We start from the raw sequence: 22704 nt of genomic DNA on the forward strand, positions 1-22704 counted from the left end.
GCTGAACTCTGTCAGCTTTTGCTTGTCTGTAAAGGTTTTAAGTTCTCCATCAAATCTGAATGAGATCCTTGTTGGGTAGAGTAATCTTGTTTGCAGGTTTTTCTCCTTCATCACTTTAAATATGTCCTGCCAGTCCCTTCTGGCTTGCAGAGTTTCTGCTGAAAGATCAGCTGTTAACCTTATGGGGATTCCCTTGTGTGTTATTTGTTGTTTTTCCCTTGCTGCTTTTAATATGTTTTGTTTGTATTTAATTTTTGACAGTTTGATTAATATGTGTCTTGGCCTATTTCTGCTTGGATTTATGCTGTATGGGACTCTCTGTGCTTTCTGGACTTGATTAACTATTTCCTTTCCCATATTAGGGAAGTTTTCAGCTATAACCTCTTCAAATATTTTCTCAGTCCTTTTCTTTTTCTCATCTTCTTCTGGAACCCCTATAATTCGAATGTTGGTGCGTTTACTGTTGTCCCAGAGGTCTCTGAGACTGTTCTCAGTTCTTTTCATTCTTTTTTCTTTATTCTGCTCTGCAGTAGTTATTTCCACTACTTTATCTTCCAGGTCACTTATCTGTTCTTCTGCCTCAGTTATTCTGCTATTGATCCCATCTAGAGTATTTTTAATTTCATTTATTGTGTTGTTCATCGTTGCTTGTTTCATCTTTAGTTCTTCTAGGTCCTTGTTAAATGTTTATTGCATTTTCTCTATTCTATTTCCAAGATTTTGGATCATCTTTACTACCATTATTCTGAATTCTTTTTCAGGCAGACTGCCTATTTCCTCTTCATTTGTTAGGTCTGGTGGGTTTTTATCTTGCTACTTCATCTGCTGTGTGTTTTTCTGTCTTCTCATTTTGCTTATCTTACTGTGTTTGGGTCTCCTTTTTGCAGTCTGCAGGTTCGTAGTTCTCGTTGTTTTTGGTGTCTGTCCCCAGTGGCTAAGGTTGGTTCAGTGGGTTGTGTAGGCTTCCTGGTGGAGGGGACTAGTGCCTGTGTTCTGGTGGATGAGCTCCATCTTGTCTTTCTGGTGGGCAGGTCCACGTCTGGTGGTGTGTTTTGGGGTGTCTGTGGACTTATTATGATTTTAGGCAGCCTCTCTGCTAATGGCTGGGGTTGTGTTCCTGTCTTGCTAGTTGTTTGGCATCGGGTGTCCAGCACTGTAGCTTGCTGGTCGTTGAGTGAAGCTGGGTGCTGGTGTTGAGATGGAGATCTCTGGGAGATTTTCGCCGTTTGATATTATGTGGAGCTGGGAGGTCTCTTGTGGACCAGTGTCCTGAAGTCGGCTCTCTCACCTCAGAGGCACAGCACTGACTCCTGGCTGAAGCACCAAGAGCCTTTCATCCACACGGCTGAGAATAAAAGGGAGAAAAAGTAGAAAGAAAGAATTAGTAGAGGAAGAAAGAAAGAAAGAAAGAAAGGAGGGAGGGCGGGAGGGAGGAGGGAAGGAAGGAAAAAAGAAAGAAAGAAAGAAGATAAAGTAAAATAAAATAATATAAAATATAATAAAGTTATTAAAATAGAAAAATAATTATTAAGGAAAAAAAAGAAAAATTAAAAAAAAAAGACGGATAGAACCCTAGGACAAATGGTGGAAGCAAAGCTATACAGACAAAATCTCACACAGAAGCATACACATACACACTCACAAAAAGAGGAGAAGGGGAAAAAATCATAAATCTTGCTCTCAAAGTCCACCTCCTCAATTTGGGATGATTTGTTTTCTATTCAGGTATTCCACAGATGCAGGGTACATCAAGTTGATTGTGGAGCTTTAATCCGCTGCTTCTGAGGCTGCTGGGAGGTGTTTCCCTTTCTCTTTGTTCTTACAGCTCCCAGGAGCTCAGCTTTGGATTTGGCCCCGCCTGTGCGTGTAGGTCGCCGGAGGGCGTCTGTTCTTTGCTCAGACAGGACGGGGTTAAAGGAGCCGCTGATTCAGGGGCTCTGGCTCACTCAGGCCGTGGGGAGGGAGGGGCACGTAGTGCGGGGCGTGTCTGCGGCCGCAGAGGCCTGCGTGACGTTGCGCCAGCCTGAGGCGCGTCGTGCGTTCTCCCGGGGGAGTTGTCCCTGTATCCCGGGACCCTGGCAGCGGCGGGCTGCACAAGCTCCCCGGAAGGGGGGTGTGGATAGTGACCTGTGCTCGCACACAGGCTTATTGGTGGCGGCAGCAGCAGCCTTAGCATCTCATGCCCGTCTCTGGGGTCCGCGCTTTTAGCCGCGGCTCGCGCCCGTCTCTGGAGCTCCTTTAAGCAGCGCTCTTAATCCCCTCTCCTCGCGCACCAGGAAACAAAGAGGGAAGAAAAAGTCTCTTGCCTCTTCGGCAGGTCCAGACTTTTCCCCGGACTCCCTCCCGTTCAGCCGTGGCGCACTAACCCCCAGCAGGCTGTGTTCACGCCACCAGTCCTCTCCCGGTGCTCCGACCGAAGCCCGAGCCTCAACTCCCAGACCCGCCCGCCCTGGCAGGTGAGCAGACAAGCCTCTCGGGCTGGTGAGTGCCGGTCGGCCCTGATCCTCCTTGCGGGAATCTCTCCGCTTTGCCCTCCGCACCCCTGTTGCTGTGCTCTCCTCCGCGGCCCCGAAGCTTTCCCCCTCCGCCACCCGCAGTCTCCGCCCGCGAAGGGGCTTCCTAGTGTGTTGGAAACCTTTCCTCCTTCCCAGCTCCCTCCCACTGGTGCAGGTCCCGTCCCATGGAGGGAGGGGGAGTCTGGAGTCTGGAGAATAAGCAGAGTGATTGACCATCGATAAGAAGTGGACAGGTTTCTTCTCTGGAAATCAGAAGAAAAGAGGAAATGCTGGTTGTGCTGATAGGCTATAGGTTTGCCAAAACAGACGTAGTGTAACTCAGTGTGTTTCCTTCTAAGATGGCTACTTTCCTCTGTCAGGAGAAGGCTGTTATCTGTAGAAATAAGGAGGTAGCTGGAGAGTGGGAAAGTTTGTCACTTTAGAGAATGTGAGAGAATTGACCCAGGAAGAATAGTGGGATGGTCTGGGGAGTGTGAGGACTGCATTGGCTTTGCCAACCAGGATCTGTCCAACTGAGCCCTTTTCTTCAGCAGCTCTCAGCACCCCAGCCCAGGGGCAGGTCAGGCGGGTTGCAGAGATCTTCCTCGGCTCTCTCAGATCAGAGTTTTCACAGTATCCTCTTCCTCCCGGTTTACCTGGCATGTTATCATTTATTATAACTAGATGTTTATGTCTGCTTTCCTTGATGGGCTGTTACCTCTGTGAGGGCAGAGACTTGCCTGTCTTATTTAATGCTGTGTCTCCAGCTCGTCCATGCTTGAGGTTTTGCCATATGACTGTGATGCATGTACAGTGGAGCAAGGGAATTTAAGGTACCGAGTAGGGAGTATTGGATCCTGGAATCTGAGATGCAGAGAAGGAAGGTGAAAGGAGGCTAGCAGAAAGTTGGCATTAGGGGGAAAGACCAGTGGTTGAAGAACTGATATATTAGGAATAAATGAGAAGATCTGGAAATTAATGAATGTGATCAGAGAATGGAGTATCACATTTTATAATTTCAGAGATGGGACTGTTTGGGGGACCACAAAGATCAAGCAAGATTTGGCCATTGGAGTGGGTGGTTGAAGTGAAGTGGAGGAGAGAGTCATTAGGGATGAAGAGGTCATGGATATCTTATGACTTGAGATGCGGATGTCGAAGCCTCCACGGAGACTTTCTAGTGGATTTTTTTACCTGACAGTGAGTAAAATAATGAAAGGGCATGCATATATTTGCAAGTAATGAACTCATAGTTTGCATTTAGCGTTTATTCATTTGCTCATTCATCCTCCCATTCACTCTTATTTAGAACCTGGCAGTAGGCTGTGTGTACAACGATGACCAAAGCAGACAAGTCTAGGCCCTCATGAAACATACAGACTTGTAGGAAGGGCAGACAGTATACAAGCAATCTGTAACTATAAATTGTGAAGAGTGTCAAAGGGAAAATTAGATTGAGGAATAGGTGAAGATGAGGTTTGGCAATAGCTATTTCATCAAAGCTACATTGTAGATGTTCTTTAATATTGAAACTTTATTGCTTTTGTTTAGAACTTACATAGAGCCACAGATGGGTAAATTTGCCTTACATTGGATGTTGGGTGTTGGGATAGCCCCAAAGTACAGTTTGGGGGTACATTCAGAGGGTGCTCAGTTGTCATGGAGTAGTTCTGAGAAATGTGTGATCGTTCCATGATGGGCCCAAGGTTCAGCTGAGTCAGCTGTGAGATGGAGGCCGCGGGTCATTATATGTTCATTTAAGTAGGGAACATTCTCCGAGGTTCTGCTTGCATACCCAGGGAACCTGCAGTTCCTGAACTGCCCTACAATTATAAATAGTGTTCAAGTAGAAAATGTATAGGATATGCATCCTGGAAAACTCCATCCATTTTATTCCTTGAATTCTCTAAAATAAGTGTACATCTTGCCAATGGAAAAAAATTCTCTATTCTCGTAGTGGAAAAATTAAAACGTAATTCACTATGATAGACTCTATAATATTTCTAAAATGCCAAAAATCTAGACAGCATGGCAACTTGACTTTTAGTTGTATATGACACACATACGAGGTCTACTATGTGATTTGTATTTGAGCATCAAAAAGTGTCATAAATACGTGGCTACTTCAATAAATCCAGAAAAAAATCTTTCTGTCGTATGGAAAAAAAGCAAGTTTTATTTCTCATCTCTACTATATTTTCAAGAGCTGTATTTCTTGCTTTTGTGGTAAGTCTTGGTAAAGACTTGTTAATAGTAACTGAGAAATATAGTGCCTTTATAATACAGCTCTTTATTGAATTTTTTTTTAACTGTAAGTTCATTACTTTGCTCAAATATTTGACTCTATTTTTGTCATTCTTGCCACTATTCTACTGAAACAAACTGCTTTATTTTTATTTTTTTAACATCTTTATTGGAGTATAATTGCTCTACAATGTTGTGTTAATTTCTGCTTTATAACAAAGTGAATCAGCCATAAATATACATATATCCACATATCTCCTCCCTCTTGCGTCTGCCTCCCACCCTCCCTATCCCACCCTCCCTATCCCACCCCTCTAGGTGGTCACAAAGCACTGAGCTGATCTCCCTGTGCTATGTGCCTGCTTCCCACTAGCTATCAATTTTACATTTGAAACAAATTTCTTAATACAGATTTTCACCACTTTCTGTCCCAATCTTCCATGGTAGTATTTATAAAAAAGACTTTTACATATTGCAAAAAAAGGTGTTTGTATTCATTCATTCAAAGAATATTTATTATGCGCCCATATGTGCCAAGGACTATTCTTAGGCTGGGGAAACAAAAGTGAACAAAACAGACAAAAGTATATGCTTTCATTTACCTTCTTTTATGGTGTGGGGAAACAGACAATAAACATAATAAAGAAATCATATTTTTGCCTTAAAAGATGATAAACCCTACAGAGAAAAATATGTATCAGGGTATATAGCAGCATATAGTTTACTGTAGAAAGGCTTTTTATTATAGAGACCAAACTATATTAATTGAAAAACTTACAGAATTCCTAATATAAAAGCAGTTACAATATGATATAGATTTTTATTCAATTTTACTTGTATATATTTGACATCGTTTATTGGTGGGATGCTGTGTTGGACACTTTCATATAGAAAACTGATTTAATTTCACCATACAATCTCATGAAGTAGGATTCGTTACTTCAACTATACGTATGAGAAAACTCTGATGGGGGGAGATTACATCACTCTCCCCACTGCATGAAGCACGCGAGTGGCAGAGCGAGAATCCAAATCTAGATTTTTGATTCCTTACATGGCTGCATCTAACCCTCCAACTAGTTTATTACGACACTCTATCCTAAGGCGGCATAGAGGCTTCAGATTTTGAAGTCCTTCCAATAAAAATAATGTGTTCGGTTATAAAGCAACTTTCGTGTAGTCCAGCGAAGTGATTTCTGAGGGGCTATTCTGCAGATCTCTCAGGAAGAAGGGAGAGAAGGGAAGTGACTCGGGGTTCAGAGTGTCAACATCCAGTAACACTCATTCTTTTCTAAATTCTCCGCAGCAGACCCGCAAGTCTTAAGTTCAGTTGTTGTAGTGATAGCCAGGTTAAATGTATTCTTCCACTAAAAATAGACCCTCAAACTTGTAGGAGTCATCAGGAGCTCTCCTTTCCAAAAGTGCTGCTCCGGGCATTTGATAATCCCGCATTTGCTGGTGCGGTTGACGTAACTGTATTTCACATCCGCAGTGCGTGCCCCTGTTGTTGGACCAGCAAAAACCGTTCTCGCCCCTTGGTATTGGGCCATTCTGCTGATACAGGGTGTTATAAATATTATGACAGGGGCAGTTTGTATAATACAACATAATTTGGCAGGATAAGACAACATAATTTGACAGACAAACTCATTTCCTATTTATTCTCTGTAGTCTGAGACATGAGTTAAAATTTCAGTGTGTTATAAAGGTTATGATAAAATATGGCCAGTAATTAACACTTTATTTAAAATATGCTCTCTATAAGATAGGCCGGTGAGAACTATGCTGCTCTTACTTAAACTGATCATGGTTTGGGGGTGGGGGTGGGAAAGAGGGATTATATCTTTCAAAATAATAAGAACTTAAAGTTTGAAAATACACTCTCCTCATGTGAAATCACCGCTGTACCCGAGCCAGCTGTAATCGAGAGGGGCATCCTGTGATTGTGAAAGAAAATAATGTGAGAAGGGAAATCTGGACACTGTATTTCGCTTGAGTGACACTGATATATTTGGAAGCATCTGTCTTCCCCTTTCACCTAGATGCATGTTTGTTTATTTTGGCCTCCTATGGGCTACCGTTTCCCTCAATTCCTGAGTCCAAAGGCTCAACCAGTAGTTGGTTTCAGATACTCCTTCTTAATTGTTTATCACTACGAACAATTACAACATTTGCTGGAGAGTTTTGTCCCAGTTTGCAGTTAAATTCTTGAGTTTAAATAGTTTCGTTATCAATAAAACGCAATGTCCTTTAACAAGGGAAAATGTCTGATCATGTTTTCCCAAAGTACCATGCACAGAAGGTGTGATAGCTGGTGTTTTCTTTCTTTCCTTTGTATTCATCACACACGTATTAAGAGCCTGTGTTAGCATGTGTCAGGCAAATCTCAGATACAGAAACAGTGTTCCAGACTCTCTGCTCTTTTTGACATATGATTATTTTAAAAACACATGTATAGGACTTCCTTTATGCCAGGCACAGTTCTAAGCACTTTACAAATATTAAGTCCTTAATCCTCACAGCAGCCTTAGGAAGAAGGTACTGTCCATGGTCACATGATTAGTGCTGGTGGAACCAGGGGATTCGAAGCCGGCAGCCTGGCTGCAGAGTTTGTGTCCTTCTGCACTACACCATGCTTTGTCTCTGAATTTTCAGATAGCCATCATTTGTATGCAATGAAAATAGGATATGGTTCCTGCCCTCAAAGGGTTTACAAGCTAAAGCTGTTTCTTCTTTCCATATGTATATTCAAAGATCAGATCTTGATAGAGCATTACGGTCCATTCATTTACTAGATATCTTCATTTATTAAGTATGTACGATGTGTACTAGAGACACAGGGACAATGCAGGCTGCCCACATCAGGGAGAGACACAATTTCATAAGTGCTGATGGAAGGATGTATTTCAATGAAAAATTTCCAAAGAGGTACTGTTTGATTTGGAGTTTGCTAAACAGAAGAATGGAGAGAGAGGAAGGAATTGTTGGTTGAAGGCACAGTGGAGTCCGTATGAAGGAGCAGAATGGGATCACGAATGGAAATGACTAAGAGTACAACATGACCAGAGAAGGAAGATGGGGGTCTAAGTTCAAATGACCTACATTCCTTGATAAAGATGTGGAATTGTTTCGGTCAGTAATGGGAAATAATGAAGAAATTTAAGGAGGGAAAAGACAGGGTACAAAATGTGTCTTAGATCACTGAAATGGACAGTTTGATTCAGAGCTGCCACTAAAAGTAATGTGCCTTCCCAATTTCATTTTTTACCTCTTCCCCCTCATCTGCCTCCTCCAACCCCTTTGTCTCCTCTTCTTTGGCCTCTCCCATTTTTTTTTTCTCTAACCCCCATCCACTTTCATCACTCCTTGCAGTAGTAAAAAATGTCTACTTCCTCAAGATTTAGTCACAGATTTTCAGGAAAACACGTAGTATTTGCCGTTAAACCGTATAATGAATTTCAATGTCAGTGTTCTTTCTACTTGCCAATTCAAAACTTCCCTCTTTTTTTTTTTTAATAAATTTATTTATTTCTTTTTGGCTGCATTGGGTCTTTGTCGCTGCACGCGGGCCTTCTCTAGTTGCGGCGAGTGAGGGCCACTCTTCGTCGTGGTGCGCGTGCTTCTCATTGCGGTGGCTTCTCTTGTTGTGGAGCATGGGCTCTAGGCGCGTGGGCTTAGTAGTTGTGGCTTGTGGGCTTAGTTGCTCCGCGGCATGTGTGATCTTACCGGACCAGGGCTCGAACCCGTGTCCCCTGCATTGGCAGGCAGATTCTTAATCACTGTGCCACCAGGGAAGTCCCAAAACTTCCCTCTTGTTAACGGTATTTCAAACATCAGCGTGAGAAAGAAGAATATTTCTTTGGAGGAGCAATAAACCACTGAAGGAAGAACCTAAAATTATGATACTTAAGTGATACCCTCCCCTTCTCACACGAAGTTCCATCCTGCCTCATTGAGACGCATCCAAATTTTGCTGCGTCCTGATGGAGAGAAGCAGCAGCATTGTGCGTCTCCAGAGAGCTCTGGGATTGCTTCTCAGCTGTACTCCCCTGTCCTTCCGGTGCAGAATCCATCCTCCCTGTGTCTATTTCCTCTAATGTGTTTACCTAAAAGAACTGTTAAAAGATAAGGCAGTTGGAACTACTACAGAAAAGCACAATGCAGATGAAAAGCGTTGCTATTAATTTCTATTTTTCAGCCAGAGTTGAGCTCAGTATTTCCATGCCACGGTATTCCTCCAGGAACTCTATATTTTAATGGCCTGAAATTTTCATCCTTCTGGAATAATGAGAAAAATACAGTTCACCTTCAGTTCTCGCAGATGAGGTTGGCTTTGTGCTGGTCAGCCTTTCAGAGGATCTGTCATTCCTTTACAGAGAAAAACTTAAAAGACAACTTTCTGAACGGCCTCTGATTTGCATTAACGATCTCCTTCAAGGGAAACGTGTTCCTTTTTCTCCTTGAATTTTTATGCCTTCTTTCTTTCTGTAGATCGAAGAGTCAATTGAGCTCCACTTCGGCAGCCATGGCAGAAAGGCCGTTCTCTACAGGCCTCCTTCCTCCAGCAAAAGGGAGCTTCAGCTCCACCAGCGCATTCTCACTCGGCATCACTACGCGGTTGTCATCACTGAAGAAAGGCTCAGTGCTGACCCTGGGCTGGGGCTACTAGAAAAAGGTCAGAGTCAGAATTAATTACCAAAGTCATTAATTAATTACCAAAGTTGCTTGTCTTCTAATTTAAATACTTCCTGAAATGTGCTACTCTCTTCCTCTAAAAAATTTCACAAGAACCAAGTTTTACCCATGATCACCTTTCTTGCATCATAGAAAACGTGGCGCCTTTTCTGCTTCCTCTCCATTTTCTTTTAGCTGCATTTCTTTATTCCTGAAATTATTTTGTTTATATTTTTATAGCATTTTGGAGCTGCATAGTTCATCTTTAAATGCTACATAAAACATGTTTATGTTTATGAGTCCAAATACATGTTCTGCCCAGCACCAAACTGCTCAATATTTTAAGAAAATTGCCACTTCATCTGACTGCAAGTAGAATGTGCTGGAAATTGTTTCGAGAAGCCAGCTTAAATGTGATTCACAGATTGGTTCTAAATGCAAAAGAAGTATAGATATTTATCTCACACGCCATTACTAGTCAAGTACTTTTTATGTCTGTCATTTGAAGTGAAAAATAAGAGACAAGTTTTTAAACAAGTTATTTGAGAAAAAAGTTGAGTAGGTGATGAGGGTCAAAAAGGGCAATAACAGTAACAGCTGACATTTCTTGAGTAACTAACCATGTGACATGTTGTATTCTGTATTCATGGCTTCATTTAATCCTCACTGAAGGCCCCTGAGTGCCCTACGATTAAGAAATATTCATTCCTTCCCCAATTCCAGAAGAGGAAAACAGGCTTGGAGAGGTGCAGTGACTCACCTTGTATCTTAAACCTGGGGTGATGGAAAGGCAGGATTTGAACCCCTGTGTTCCAGCTCTCACTTCTGTGCTCGCCCTCTTCACCTCCGTGTTGCCCACTCCCTCTTTTGTCCCCTTATCCTGCACTAACCTATCATTATTAGAGCTACCACGATGTATAGCACTCGTTCTCCATGAGCCAATCAGATTTTTCTCTTTAAGACAACACAGTGTATCCGTTTTCCTTTTTATCAAAAGGGAGAGGAGGAAAAGCAATTTGAATCCACTGCTGATCTCCATGATGGTTTCCTTTGGGAGAAAAAGTCAGATCCCGGTGCCACAATAATTTTCATTTGTCATTTCACTTTCAGCCATCTTGACATCCCGGTAGCACTTGCTCTTCAGTTAGGTCCCCCCTTGCTCTTTAAAGTGCTGGTTTATGCTGGTCAGTGGAAGAGGCTGGGGGACATTTAGCCATGATTACTCTTCACCACCTTTTACCATGTTGGCGGTAAAGTTATAAGCTGCTTAGCTAACAAAGCTCCCAGGGAAGAAAGCCCCAAGAGATCCACTTTGATGAAAAGAAAGTTCTTAAAAATGTGCAGAGGTCATTAACACAGGTCTTCAGGAATGCCATTTGCTGGTCCCCGCCCCCAGGAGAAGTATGGACATCTAGAGCTTTGGGAAACACATAAGAAAAACAAAAGGGAAGTTGAATGCTCTGGAATATCAGAGCAGCTGGAAACCAAGTTTACAAACCTCACTGGGGTTGGTTCTATTAAGAAGGACCAATCTAAAGTTCTGGCACATCCATAAATGATATTGTCAGAAAACCACTGATCAGAATAGCTGTTGTTGGTATTAAGGAAAGATGTAAAACATTTAGTATTCCTCTCATCCCGTAAATTATTTTAGCCCATTGCTGAACCAGGTGCTTGACTGTATAACCACCTCCTTTGTGCCACATGAGCTGTGCTCCTGGAATCCTGCAGAGCATTGGCCCTGATAACACAACACTATTGTCTGAAATTCCCATGTTCTTCTGTCTTCTTGGTGCTGCTACTGACTGTGTATAGGCACAACTTGGATTATCTGTGCATTTCAACTTCAATTCCAATTTTAAGTTTTCTCCAGTTGCAAAACAAGGAATATGGCTCTTCTCTCCCTTGATGTCCTTGAGTCGGTTTTACAAGAAAAAGGAGGATGACTTTGCAGCTTCCAAATACCAAGAAAATGCAAAGAGAACCTGAAGGCAATAGAATCTGGCAGCAAAGGGAGCTGCTGGGCCCGTAGCACAAGATAACTAGACGGTGTCACCAGAATTTGTCAGTGTAAATACTGATTTGGCTCCCTTTCCACACGTTTCCTCAGCTTTGAAAATATCCATGCCTCTTTCTGGGTATTCTTTTACTTTGTATAGTAAGATATTTTTCCTGGATCAGCCTCAAGAAAGGGTAGCAATTTCACAAGTATGGGAAATTGGTTTTTGGTTCTTCATTTGATTTTGTAGTTTTCACGGTGAGAGCATGTGCATTGAATACCTGAGATTAAAAAAAGTTCTATGACCGTCATCTAACATGTCCCTGATTATCTAACCTACAGAAAAAAAAGCCACTTTTTTATTGCAGCTTATTTTCCGTGGCCACACATTTAATCTACAAATTATGTTTGAACTGAAGCCCTTACTGTCAAAACTATTTTCTAGAGATTTGATTCTTGTAAAAATTTTGTTTCTTTAGCTCCACATAGCCACCCCATGCTTATTTACTATGTGTACAGCAGCAGCGAGTGGGTTGCTATATTGGAACATTTAAACTTCATCTCTCCATGTTGAGCAGCTTGGGGAGAGTGGAAGCAATTCAGAATGCTCTGGACACCTACCCCGCCCCTCTTTCTTTTCCCCACTGCTGTTTGCTAACCTGAAGTTTGAAAATATTACATTAAAAACAAAATAGGCACTCCCACAAAGTACAAAAGCACTCAGGTGCAGACTTGACGCATTTATAAAATACATTTTTAGTCCTAGGAAAATAAATATAAAATGCGTTTTCCCTATTCTACTTATTTATTCCACCTGCTTTCCAATCCTCTTTTGACTTGACCCCCATCACTTCTGCTGATCTCTTTTTTGTGCCATCCTTTGAAGCACAGGTGGCCTTTTTCCAGCATGGGGCCACTTTTTTTTTTTTTTTTTTTTTACCATTTAAGGCCAGAAATGGATAAAAATTAGAAAAAAATTAAAGGGTGCTTGTTCAGGCAGGCAACATCCTACGATTAAGTATAATCTGTTCTTGCAGAGTTACATTTGGGCTTCATATTGTATTTAATTTTCCCACTAATTTAGTAAACATTTATTGAAAGGAAAAGTAACCAGTCTTGGGTTGTAAATTCAAATATGGGCATTATGTTTTCCCCCGGTTAATTCCATTCTATGATATAACAGAAATTGGTGGCTCTAACCGGAACGCCTCTAAGGCTGTGTATACTTGACCTTAAGCAAGTTCAGTTCTCTGAGTTCTAGCTCTCTTATCTGTTAAACGCCGTAATGAATTTTTACTTCACAGGAGTGTGTAGTGAGAATTTAATCACTTTGTCCACATGCATCAGAGTTCTGGGAAGAAACAAAGTAAAGCCCCATCGATGTTTTTCTCATTCAGTAGTCTGGTAGTGGGACCCAGAAATTTATATGTTAAAATCAGACACAGGTAATTCTGACATGTAACCTAGTTTGGGGAGCATTGTCCTAAGGGATATACTATTGGTTCAAAGAATAGCAATGTTTAAAGTTAATTTTGGGAATAAAACGATACAAAAGTCTGCTTGCTACAATGCCATTGAACTACTTAAAATTTATTGGTATAGTTATGTACCAGCATTTTGACTTTAAGCTGATTTTGAGAACAGTAAGAGGACAATTGTCTTTACAGATTTATGCCTACAAAACTTAGCAGAATGTAAAACATATACATTTGTGGTCCTTCAATACCCTTGTTTGGAAAAATATATCTTACGTCCCTGCATTTGTAAGAACGTGTAATTCTCTAAAGGAAAAGATTGGAAGGACCAACCAATTCTTCCCTTTCCTAGTATCTAGATAGTATTTAGTAAATCAGTGCTTTAGTAAGTGGAACAGTATAGTGGCCTAAAAGAGTAGGTGTTTTCCAAAAAAGTTCTTAACCTATTCCCATGGCAACATCCAAGAAGGGTGTGACTCAGGAGACTCTGATTCAATGGACTTTATCATTAGATCAGAATTATTTATGTACACTTGAAGAGTAGAGCATATTTAGCAATTTTCTGTCCACTCCTGAGTACATCCTGCACTGTTACATTAAGTGTATTACATAGTCAACGTGAAAAACAAATGCCAACTGCTATCAAAGCTACAGGATTGGAGTCACTCTTATGGTTTCAAATTGCTCTTGTTTTTGTAACTTGGGGGTTTTACATGGAACGGTTTTTGAAGAAGTACAGAAAGTGAAAGACCATAGACATTTTCTTGCCAGGGTTGGCAAACCATGGCCCACTGGCCAAGTCTGGCCCAACGCCTGTTTCTGTAAACAAAGTTTGATTGGAACACAGCCACGCATTTGTTTTTGTACTGTCTTTGGCCTTTTTCTACAACAGCAGAGTTGAGTAGTTGCAACAGAGACTGTATTGCTCTTAAGGCCTAAAATATTTATTATTGGGCCCTTTACAGAAAACATTTGCTGACCCATGGATCTAGACTAATTCTATGTCATCTGATTTCAGACCAAGCTGATGGTTAAACTCTAGGACTGAGGTAGGTTAGGTTTTAACTTACATCAAATCTCATTCAAAAAGGATTTGATGGTTTATAGTCAGACATATAATAATAAGATTGCTAAAATGGAAATATAAAATTAGGGCTCAAACTGGATATTCCTCTTAGCTACCATAATTTCAGCTTAATTTTGGCTTGAGTTGCCAAGTACCCAGAGCAACAGGGGAAAGAATAGAGGTTTCGCTCTCAGGAAGGAGGGAGTTCTATAGTTCCTACCGCTGATCTTCGACATGCCCAAGTAGTACATTTAAAACAACTTTTTCAAAGGGATTATTAAGTTGATGACATTATGTAACGGGTCAAGGGTCAGAGCAACATTTGTATTGCAGACGAAGTGGATGTCATATCTTGGTTCACAAAGCAACCTTCCAATGAGCTGAGAGTGTAACATGACAGCATGGTATAGTGAAAGCATTTCTAGGAAGGGCTAGGGTTAATACTGTGATAAATAGTACTTATCGATATTTGTATTGATATTACATTTGATATACTGTGTTTGGAGATCGTATTTTAAATAATATTGCTACAGCTTTCCCCCCACTAAGAAGGACACTGTCGTTTACCCAACTGTGTTCTTGGGATGCACTATTAAAAGATAGTTAACAGAGCGAGAGATACAGATCACTACTTAATGTTGTGGAAAATATATTAAAGAAGAAAAAGCCTATTTCCTTCCTTGTTTATAATTTTATAGTTTCTCTCCTCCCATAGTTTTATTTGCATTCACCTGCACTCTTAAAAATGTCCAACACATCCATGTATCATTTGAAATCTAGTCTAATTTTGAAGGTTTATTTATAATGGCTACTTGCCAGAAGCTGTTTCTGCAGTTTATATGGAAAAGAAACACCTCTTATAGACCAACCTTAACTTTTGTAATGGAAAATGTATTACAAAATATATTATGTATTCAAAAAGAAGCCATAAGGAAGTTGAGATTTAAATTAAGTAAGAAGAGCTTAACCGCAATAATTGCTTTCTTGGGGAGCTAGTAGACTGTGGTAATTAAAGGGAATAAGCTGTGGAGTTAAGACTGAACCTGGGTTGGACTCCCTAGTGTTACCTTTAATGGTTACACTACCCTGGGCAAGTTAGCCTCTCAAAGCCCTAGTTTTCTCTTCTGTAGTGTATTGTTTTGAGATGGTTCTGAGAATGCCACGTGGTAGGCACTCTAAATATGGGAGGTAATATTGCTACTGCTGTCAGGAACTAGATACAGAAAGGAGATTGTGAATATTCCTTTGTGGAGAGGTACGTTTAAAGTGGGTTCTCTCAGTAGCAGAAGGGTGCTGCTACTAGATATTTTGCATTAAATGAACTTGATATGTCTCCCTATCAGGTCCTATCCTTTCCAAGTCTCCCTCCCAATTTAACACGTTTTCATTGACAGATCTGCGTTGTAAACCCTCCTGAAATTCCAACACACAGTCTCTTAGATCATTCCATTAGGAAAAAACAACTAAACTTCTAAAAAATCTGTAAACTCCTTGAGGTCAGGAGCCCTGTCTGCTCAGCTCATCACATAAAACAAAGCCCTCCACATAGGGGCACGCAATAAATATTTATTGGATACATGAATAAATGAGGATAAAATAGTACACCAACAGCTGAGCCCCTTAAATAGTGAACTACCTCAGACTTTCACATTAAAGTTTAATTCATCAACATTTCATTTTTATGTAACTTTATAGGAACACTGGTATTCTTTTCATGCTCAAATCTCTTATAACAAAAATAATGCAACCAGAAATTCAGTAGTAGATAGAGCTAATACTTTACACATAAAACAGTTCTATACTGTTGAGGTTTTTAATGCTTGTGTCCATTTGTTCCCCTCTTTGGTTTTCAAGACTCCTCTGCCACGTTTAGCGGTGTTCCTCAGCCTATTGGTTCTGTAGGGAGGGCGGATGAGTTTAGTTCTGAACATACTCAGACTCGGGTGCCTTGAGGTTTTCATGTGGATGTATTTAGCAGAGACTGGAGGTCAGGGCAGGAGATGTAGATTTGTAGGTTATCTGCTTAGAGGTGATGATTGATTCATTGAAGTTTTAATATTCCGTAAAACAATAGAACGCACAGTGTTACCTAAAGATTCTCTCCAGTAAAGGACACGGAAAAGTAAGCGTATAGCTTTTTCAGCTCGTGCATGTAGACATTAAAGGTCAAAACCCCCATCATGTCATTTAGGTCCTGTTTGTGTCCTCTGCCTTACGCTTTCTGGTTCTGTTCTTAGCATAGTGTAAAATATTCACTTTCATGCTCTTCCAGTCCCTTGCTTTGGAAAAACATATCATATGACCCAGGATTTTTATAACATGTACTTCTCTAAAGAAAAAGAAAGAGGTACCATCAAATTTTTCTCTTTCATAGCATCGAGGTACCATTTAGGAAATCACTGTCTTAGTTCGTAGAATGAATAGTGGCCTAAGAGAAAAGAAATGTTTTCCAAAAGTTTTAAACTTGCTCCCAGGGTAGAGTCTAAGTAATATGCAGTTCCAGAGACTCTGACGCAGAGCATATTTTATCGTTGGGTCGGAATTATTTATGTATACTCGAAGAGGGCATATTTCTACAGTTGCAGCAGAAACCAGAACTGTAGCAGGAACGGGAAAATAGATTGTTCCTATTGAAAAGACCGTTTCTGGGAGGCCCTGCAAGTAGTTGGGCCAGTATTTTTGTATTCCCGCTGTTTAACGGGTCGCTTGAGTACAAGATTTATTTGTGGTAACCCTAGAAGGCATAGGACCAGCTGAAGGAGGAACGTTGTATCAATCAGACTCATCCAGCAGTGGAACAGCCCATTTCAAAGAGTAGGAAGTTTTGTTGGAATGGGAGCAAAGCAGAGATGCTGCTGAGGGACTGCTTTATCAGCCAGGAGAATGAGTACAATCACCATCGACGCCCTTTTCAAATCTGCGGTTCTGGGACGGGCGCTAACATTTATACAACACGGAATGAGAGAAAGCAAGACAAGATTTTAAACCTCTATCATTTTAGGATTCCTTTCCTTGAGTCCTTGCTTTTAGCCTCCTGTCCTCTGGGCAGAAGAGAGGAAGGGGAAGCAAAGAAGGAGTGGAGAAACGTGTATCTGGAGGCAAAATTGGAGACGGTTCCTTTTGGCTAGCAGTGCACGTTCATAACAGATGCTTCTTCTCATCAGTTAAAATTTCAGAGCCTAATGAACACCTCATTCCTCTCCCCCTCCAGCCCCACACCAGCACTCCTGCTGCCTTCCTGAATTTAATATGCATTGCAACTGTTTAGCAGGAAGACGAAAGAGTAAAGGCCCCATTTAAAAGGCACAGTGGGGCTTCCCTGGTGGCGCAGTGATTGAGAGTCCGCCTGCCGATGCAGGGGACACGGGTTCGTGCCCCGGTCTGGGAAGATCCCACATGCCGCGGAGCGGCTGGGCCCGTGGGCCCGTGGGGCCATGGCCGCTGAGCCTGCGCGTCCGGATCCTGTGCTCCGCAACGCGAGAGGCCACAATAGCGGGAGGCCACAACAGGGAGAGGCCCGCGTACCGCAAAAAAAAAAAAAAAAAAAGGCACAGTGTGTTTTGCCTTGTCGGTATTTCTCCTCGAACACACTGGACATACGTTTTCTATTAGGCAAGCAATAGGTTTTGCACGGTATCAGAAGTGCTTCTGTGCCTTCAGTTAATCGAACTAGAAAAGAAAAGAAATTGAATCAGAGAAACGTATAGGGCTGCACTGTTCTATTTTTTTGTGTTATGACACATGGTAATTGTGTGTTCGCATTTATTGTTATTTTCCTCATTGCTCATAGAATTACTGATGTATTTACAACCGAACAGAATTTGTTCTTTAACTGGCACAGGAGAGCTCAAGGAATGTTTATTTAACCTTAACTCGGTTGAGTTGTTTATACTACAGGGACCTGAGTTCAATTTACTTTAGTTTTTGAAAAAAAAAAACTTTCTTATTTATAAAAGTTGAGCTGTGAGTGACCTCTCCAGTCTGATGTTTCCTTTACCCTCCACTGTGCAAAAGGGAACAAAAAGCCACTGTCTCATTTTTACTCCAAAGAAACTAAACTACTTCCTTAAGTGGGCTAGTTCTTTCAATTGAAAATGGTAACCAGATGTTTACTGAAATCCCTAGCATTTCTCCTTCAAGCCTAGCTTCTTTCTAATTGTTTGATCTTTTTAAGTTTCATAGAAACCAGATTGGGTATTTGAGTTTTCCATAGCTGGGAAATGTTTAATGCAGCTTTGCAGATACTTTCTTTGTACTGTTTCTTTAAATGCACTTCCTTCTGCTTTTATTTTTTAAAAAGATGCAGCATGGAAAATTTTATAAGTTTTTATTTTTTTTATAAGTAATTTATTACAGATCATTGTTCTTTTCATATTTCTTTAGAATTGAAGAGACTGGGGTTTTTTTGTTTGTTTTGTTTTGTTTGGAACTTAGACTTTTTTGCTTGGTTTTGCCACAGACTAAACTGTGCTCTAAGTGACAGATTTAATTTGTAAAAACAAATATTCATATTATGTTTAGATGGAGAAAGACTCTAGGAAGGAAAACAAACTCCTTCATACGGGACCTTTCAAGTGACAGAGTATGTGGATTAATTTAAGAGTGTTTGGAGACTCCAGATACAATGCATTTACTATGCTAGTGTATTATCAGATTTAGCTGCCTGAAATATTTTAGACCTTGTCCTCAATTTGGTAGGAGTTTAGGAGCATCTAACCATATTTTCAAGACCACCTCTTAATTTTTGTATCACTTTTGCTTTCTACTTTCAGTGTTACAAATACCGTTGAAACGTCCCGAATCACTTCCTTTTTAGACTTGACTTTTCTCAGTTAATTACTATTTCGCTCTGGATATCTTATATGGTTTCTGTCTTATTTTTAGCTAAAGTGGCTTCCTCTTAACAGCGTCTCTTTGTGGAAGTACAAACCACAGTTTGAGAAACAAAGACTTAAGGAAAAGTAGTTTTTTTTTTCCCCCTTGTTAATCTCTCTCTAATTAACTCTCAATAATCAGATTTTCACCCCACCAAAATTGTCCTTTCAGAATTTACCAAGAAATTCCTTTTTGTTACAAAATCCAGCCACCATATTTACAATTGCCTTATTTTCGGTAGAAGAGCATGTTTGAGCATGGGTGGAATGTAAATTAGGCTTTAATGTAAGTTCACTGAGATAAGTTCTCAATTTCCGTGATCTTACTCTAGCAGTGTTTCCCAAACTTGGTGAAATGTGTGTATCAGTGGAATAAATACCTATCCTAGCACTGAGGGGGCGCTACATGCTCTGGGATTTCCTTACAAACCCTTTTCTCTCTTAACTTCCTTGCTAGTGCCCTTGCCTGCTTCTCCCACCTTTCTGACGCCTCCTTCTTTATGTTTTTGCCCCAAATATGAGCCTTCTCCAGGACCTTGATCCCTAGCCATCTTTTTTGCCTCCTGTCTTGATATTCCCTCAAGACATCTTTCTACAGATTCAGTGATCTCCTCTGGGAACTCCTCAGTGGTGGCCAGAGGCTGGGGCTGGTGATCAAAGGGTACAAACTTCCAGTCATAAATAAGTTCTGGAGATGTAATATATAGCACGGTAACTAGAGTTATAATACTGTATCGTCTATTTGAAAGCTGTTAAGACAGTAGATTGTAAAGGTTCTCCTTATCAAAAAAATGTATAACTATATGTGGTGATGGATGTTAACTAGACTCATTGTGGTGATCATTTCACAGCATATATATATATACATATATATATACACACACACACACACACACACACACATACCCAGAGAGAGAGAGAGAAAGAGAGAGAGAGAATCATTATGTTGTACACTTGAAACTAATATAATGTTAGATGTCATTTATATCTCAAAAAAAAATTCCACTTGGGATAGAACCTCAAAATAATGTCGAATCCTAATCTGTCTCCTATAGGCAAAGTTTTGAGAAAGCATGGATTTTCCAGGTACCTGGTAGTTTTGATTTGTGTGTCCCAGGGCCTCAGCATATATAGATAATGGATAATGCATGATGCTTCCATTCTGTGGGTCTTGCCAGCCATGTTCCTCTGACTAGTACGGCATTCCCTCACCTCCTAGGCTCTAAAGCTCGCATCAGGTCCTCTCTCTCTCTTTCAGCCACAGCACAGATCCGGCACCCTGAGCCCTGTAAGGTATGCCTTCTCTTGGCCAGGACTCCATGTTCCTCACAGTTGCTGTGCCTCTTTGGTGCTATCACAGTAACTATTGCCCTCCCAGATGCTCGTCTCTGCCTTCTGTTATACATCCCCACCACAAGTGCCAGTTTAATATTCCACAAGCACACCTCTGCTCACATCACTTTCCTGTGCAGAAGTGTTTAATGATTTTTTATTTCCTCCTAAACAGAACGCAAATTCCTTACCCCAGCATTCGAAGCCATGGAGTCAGACATCTCCATATCCCTGCGGTAGCATGGCTCTCAGGCTTGTCCTCACTCTTGAATTACCCAGGGAATATAAAAATTCAAGAGGCCAATGCCCAGGCCCCACTTCAGAAAATTATATCAGAATTTGGGGGGAAGGGATTGGATCTGGGTATCACTTTTTTTTTTTTTTAATTCTTAACTTTCTGGCCTAAAGTTCTTATTTTACCTGAGTTCTTTTTAAAAACTTTATTTTATTGAGGTATTGTTGATTTACAATGCTGTGTTAATTTCTACTGTACAACACAGTGATTCAGTTATACATATATATGCAGTCTTTCTCATATTCTTTTCCATTATAGTTTATCACAGGATGTTGAATATAGTTCCCTGTGCTATCCAGTAGGACCTTGTTGTTTATCCATTCTATTTATAATAGTTTACATCTGCTAATCCCAAACTCCCAATCCATCCCTCCTCTCCCCCTCTGCAACCTCGTCTATCTATGTCTGTGAGTCAGTTTCTGTTTCATAGATAAGTTCATATGTGTCTTGATTCCACATATAAATGGTATCATATGGTATTTGTCTTTCTTTTTCTGACTTACTTCACTTAGTATGATAATCTCTAGGTCCATCCATGTTCCTACAAATGGCATTATTTCATTCTTTTTTATGGCTGAGTAATATTCCATTGTATATAAGTACCACATCTTCTTTATTCGTTCATCTGTTGTTGGACATTTAGGTTGTCTCTATGTCTTGACTATTGTAAACAATGCTGCAATGAACATAGGGGTGCATGTATCTTTTTGAATTATAGTTTTCTCCGGACATTGGGCATTACTTTTTTTTTAAAAGCTTCCCAGGTGATATTAATATGTGGGCAGAATGGAGAACCACTTTGATTGGGCTACTCACCTTTGCCTGATCACATTTCAAAGCTTTCTACTTTGCAGTGCCATTGAGGCTTTTGTCTCCTAGAATTTCCTCCTTTCTGCCGTTTGTTAAAATCCAAATTAATATATAAATTCACCCATAAATTCCCCTCAAACTAGAAATGGTAAACAAGTTAACTAAGGCATCATCTCACGTTAGTCATATACCTCTGATGCCTAGATTATATTTTTTGTTATATTTTTATAATTTTTGTTACATTTTATAACAAAAATTTGTTATATTTTTATAATTTTTGTCTGTTACTCTCATCTCCCCTTTTATATGACAAACTTCTTGTAGAACAGGGAGTATTTTATTCATCTTTTTATTCGTTATCCTGCATAGGAAAGTACATTGTGTATACCTAGTAGGTACACAATTAAATGAATAAGCAATTGAAAAAATAAACCTACAAATATACTAATAAAAGAGCTGAATATTTCCTTCAGATATTCAAGCATCATTTGCTTCTTTGAAGTTTAGAGAAAAAATAGTGAGTGCTTGATAGGAAATAGCTGTATTGTAGAGCAAAATGAAATGTGCTTCGGAATATGTCCGAGCAAAACCAGCTGAAGAACAGAACTCACATGCCCACTGCCTCTAGTGAAAGTTCTCTGTAACCTTGTTTCAGAGTCAGTCAAGCCAGTGATGTCTCTATTTTCAAAGAAAGAAGAATTCTGCCAATAGCTAGTAATAACCTTTAATAATAATAACTCATTTCAACTCTTTGTCTAAGGAAAAACATGAAAGTCATATGTGAATCTCATCATCTGTGCAACAAGATGATCTATTTAGAGCAGGGAACTCTTGGAATTTAAAAAATCTGTTTAGCATTCCAACTCGTTATCAGAGTGACCAAACAAGTGATTAAGGGGTGTAGAGGACAGAAATGACTCTCAGGGGTCCCTGCTTCTCTAATTGCTAGCTCTGTATTTTATACTTATCAGAAGGTAAAAGGAATCCTTCCGTGAATATTTGCTTAAGCAACATGGTTTTAGCAAAGTTTGACCATAGTATCTACCGATTTGCTAGGACTATGATTCTCAAACTTAGTATGCATTAGAATTATCTGGAAGGTTTGTCAAATTACAGATTGCTGGGCCCTACTTCCAGCTGATCTGATTCAGTAAGAATAGGGAGGTGGGTTAAGAAATAATAAGTTCCCAGGTAATGCTAATGTGTTGGTCCTGGACCACTTGTTGAAAACTACTGTCCTAGGTATTTCTTTATTACAGATTTTCATTGTTTCTTCCAGAAGCACAAGGATGTTCTGCCTATTTGCTATTTTAAGTATTTAGTGGCCAAGCAGTTCCCCATTTGCCTCGCTAGGACCCTGAGTCAACCTTCTACCTTGGTGAGAAGCCCCCTCCTAAATTTACGTAGATGCTAAACCCATTAATTGTGAGTTAACATGCA

General features: G+C 40.3%; 1 protein-coding gene across 7 annotated transcripts in view; it reads left to right on the forward strand.

Annotated features, from left to right (window-relative positions):
• CPED1 (cadherin like and PC-esterase domain containing 1) overlaps positions 1-22704 on the forward strand; it is a 300373-nt gene that overhangs the window by 28438 nt on the left and 249231 nt on the right. For 6 of the 7 annotated variants that reach the window (XM_067746835.1, XM_067746829.1, XM_067746831.1 and 3 more), the window contains exon 2: positions 9231-9414. The exons of the other annotated variant lie outside the window; for it this stretch is intronic. In XM_067746835.1, the coding sequence (XP_067602936.1) occupies positions 9231-9414 (184 nt within the window). The remainder of the gene's footprint in view (positions 1-9230; positions 9415-22704) is intronic. 7 annotated transcript variants of the gene reach the window in all.

Source organism: Pseudorca crassidens, chromosome 8 (assembly GCF_039906515.1).
Source record: "Pseudorca crassidens isolate mPseCra1 chromosome 8, mPseCra1.hap1, whole genome shotgun sequence".
NCBI classification, from domain to species: Eukaryota; Metazoa; Chordata; class Mammalia; order Artiodactyla; family Delphinidae; genus Pseudorca; species Pseudorca crassidens.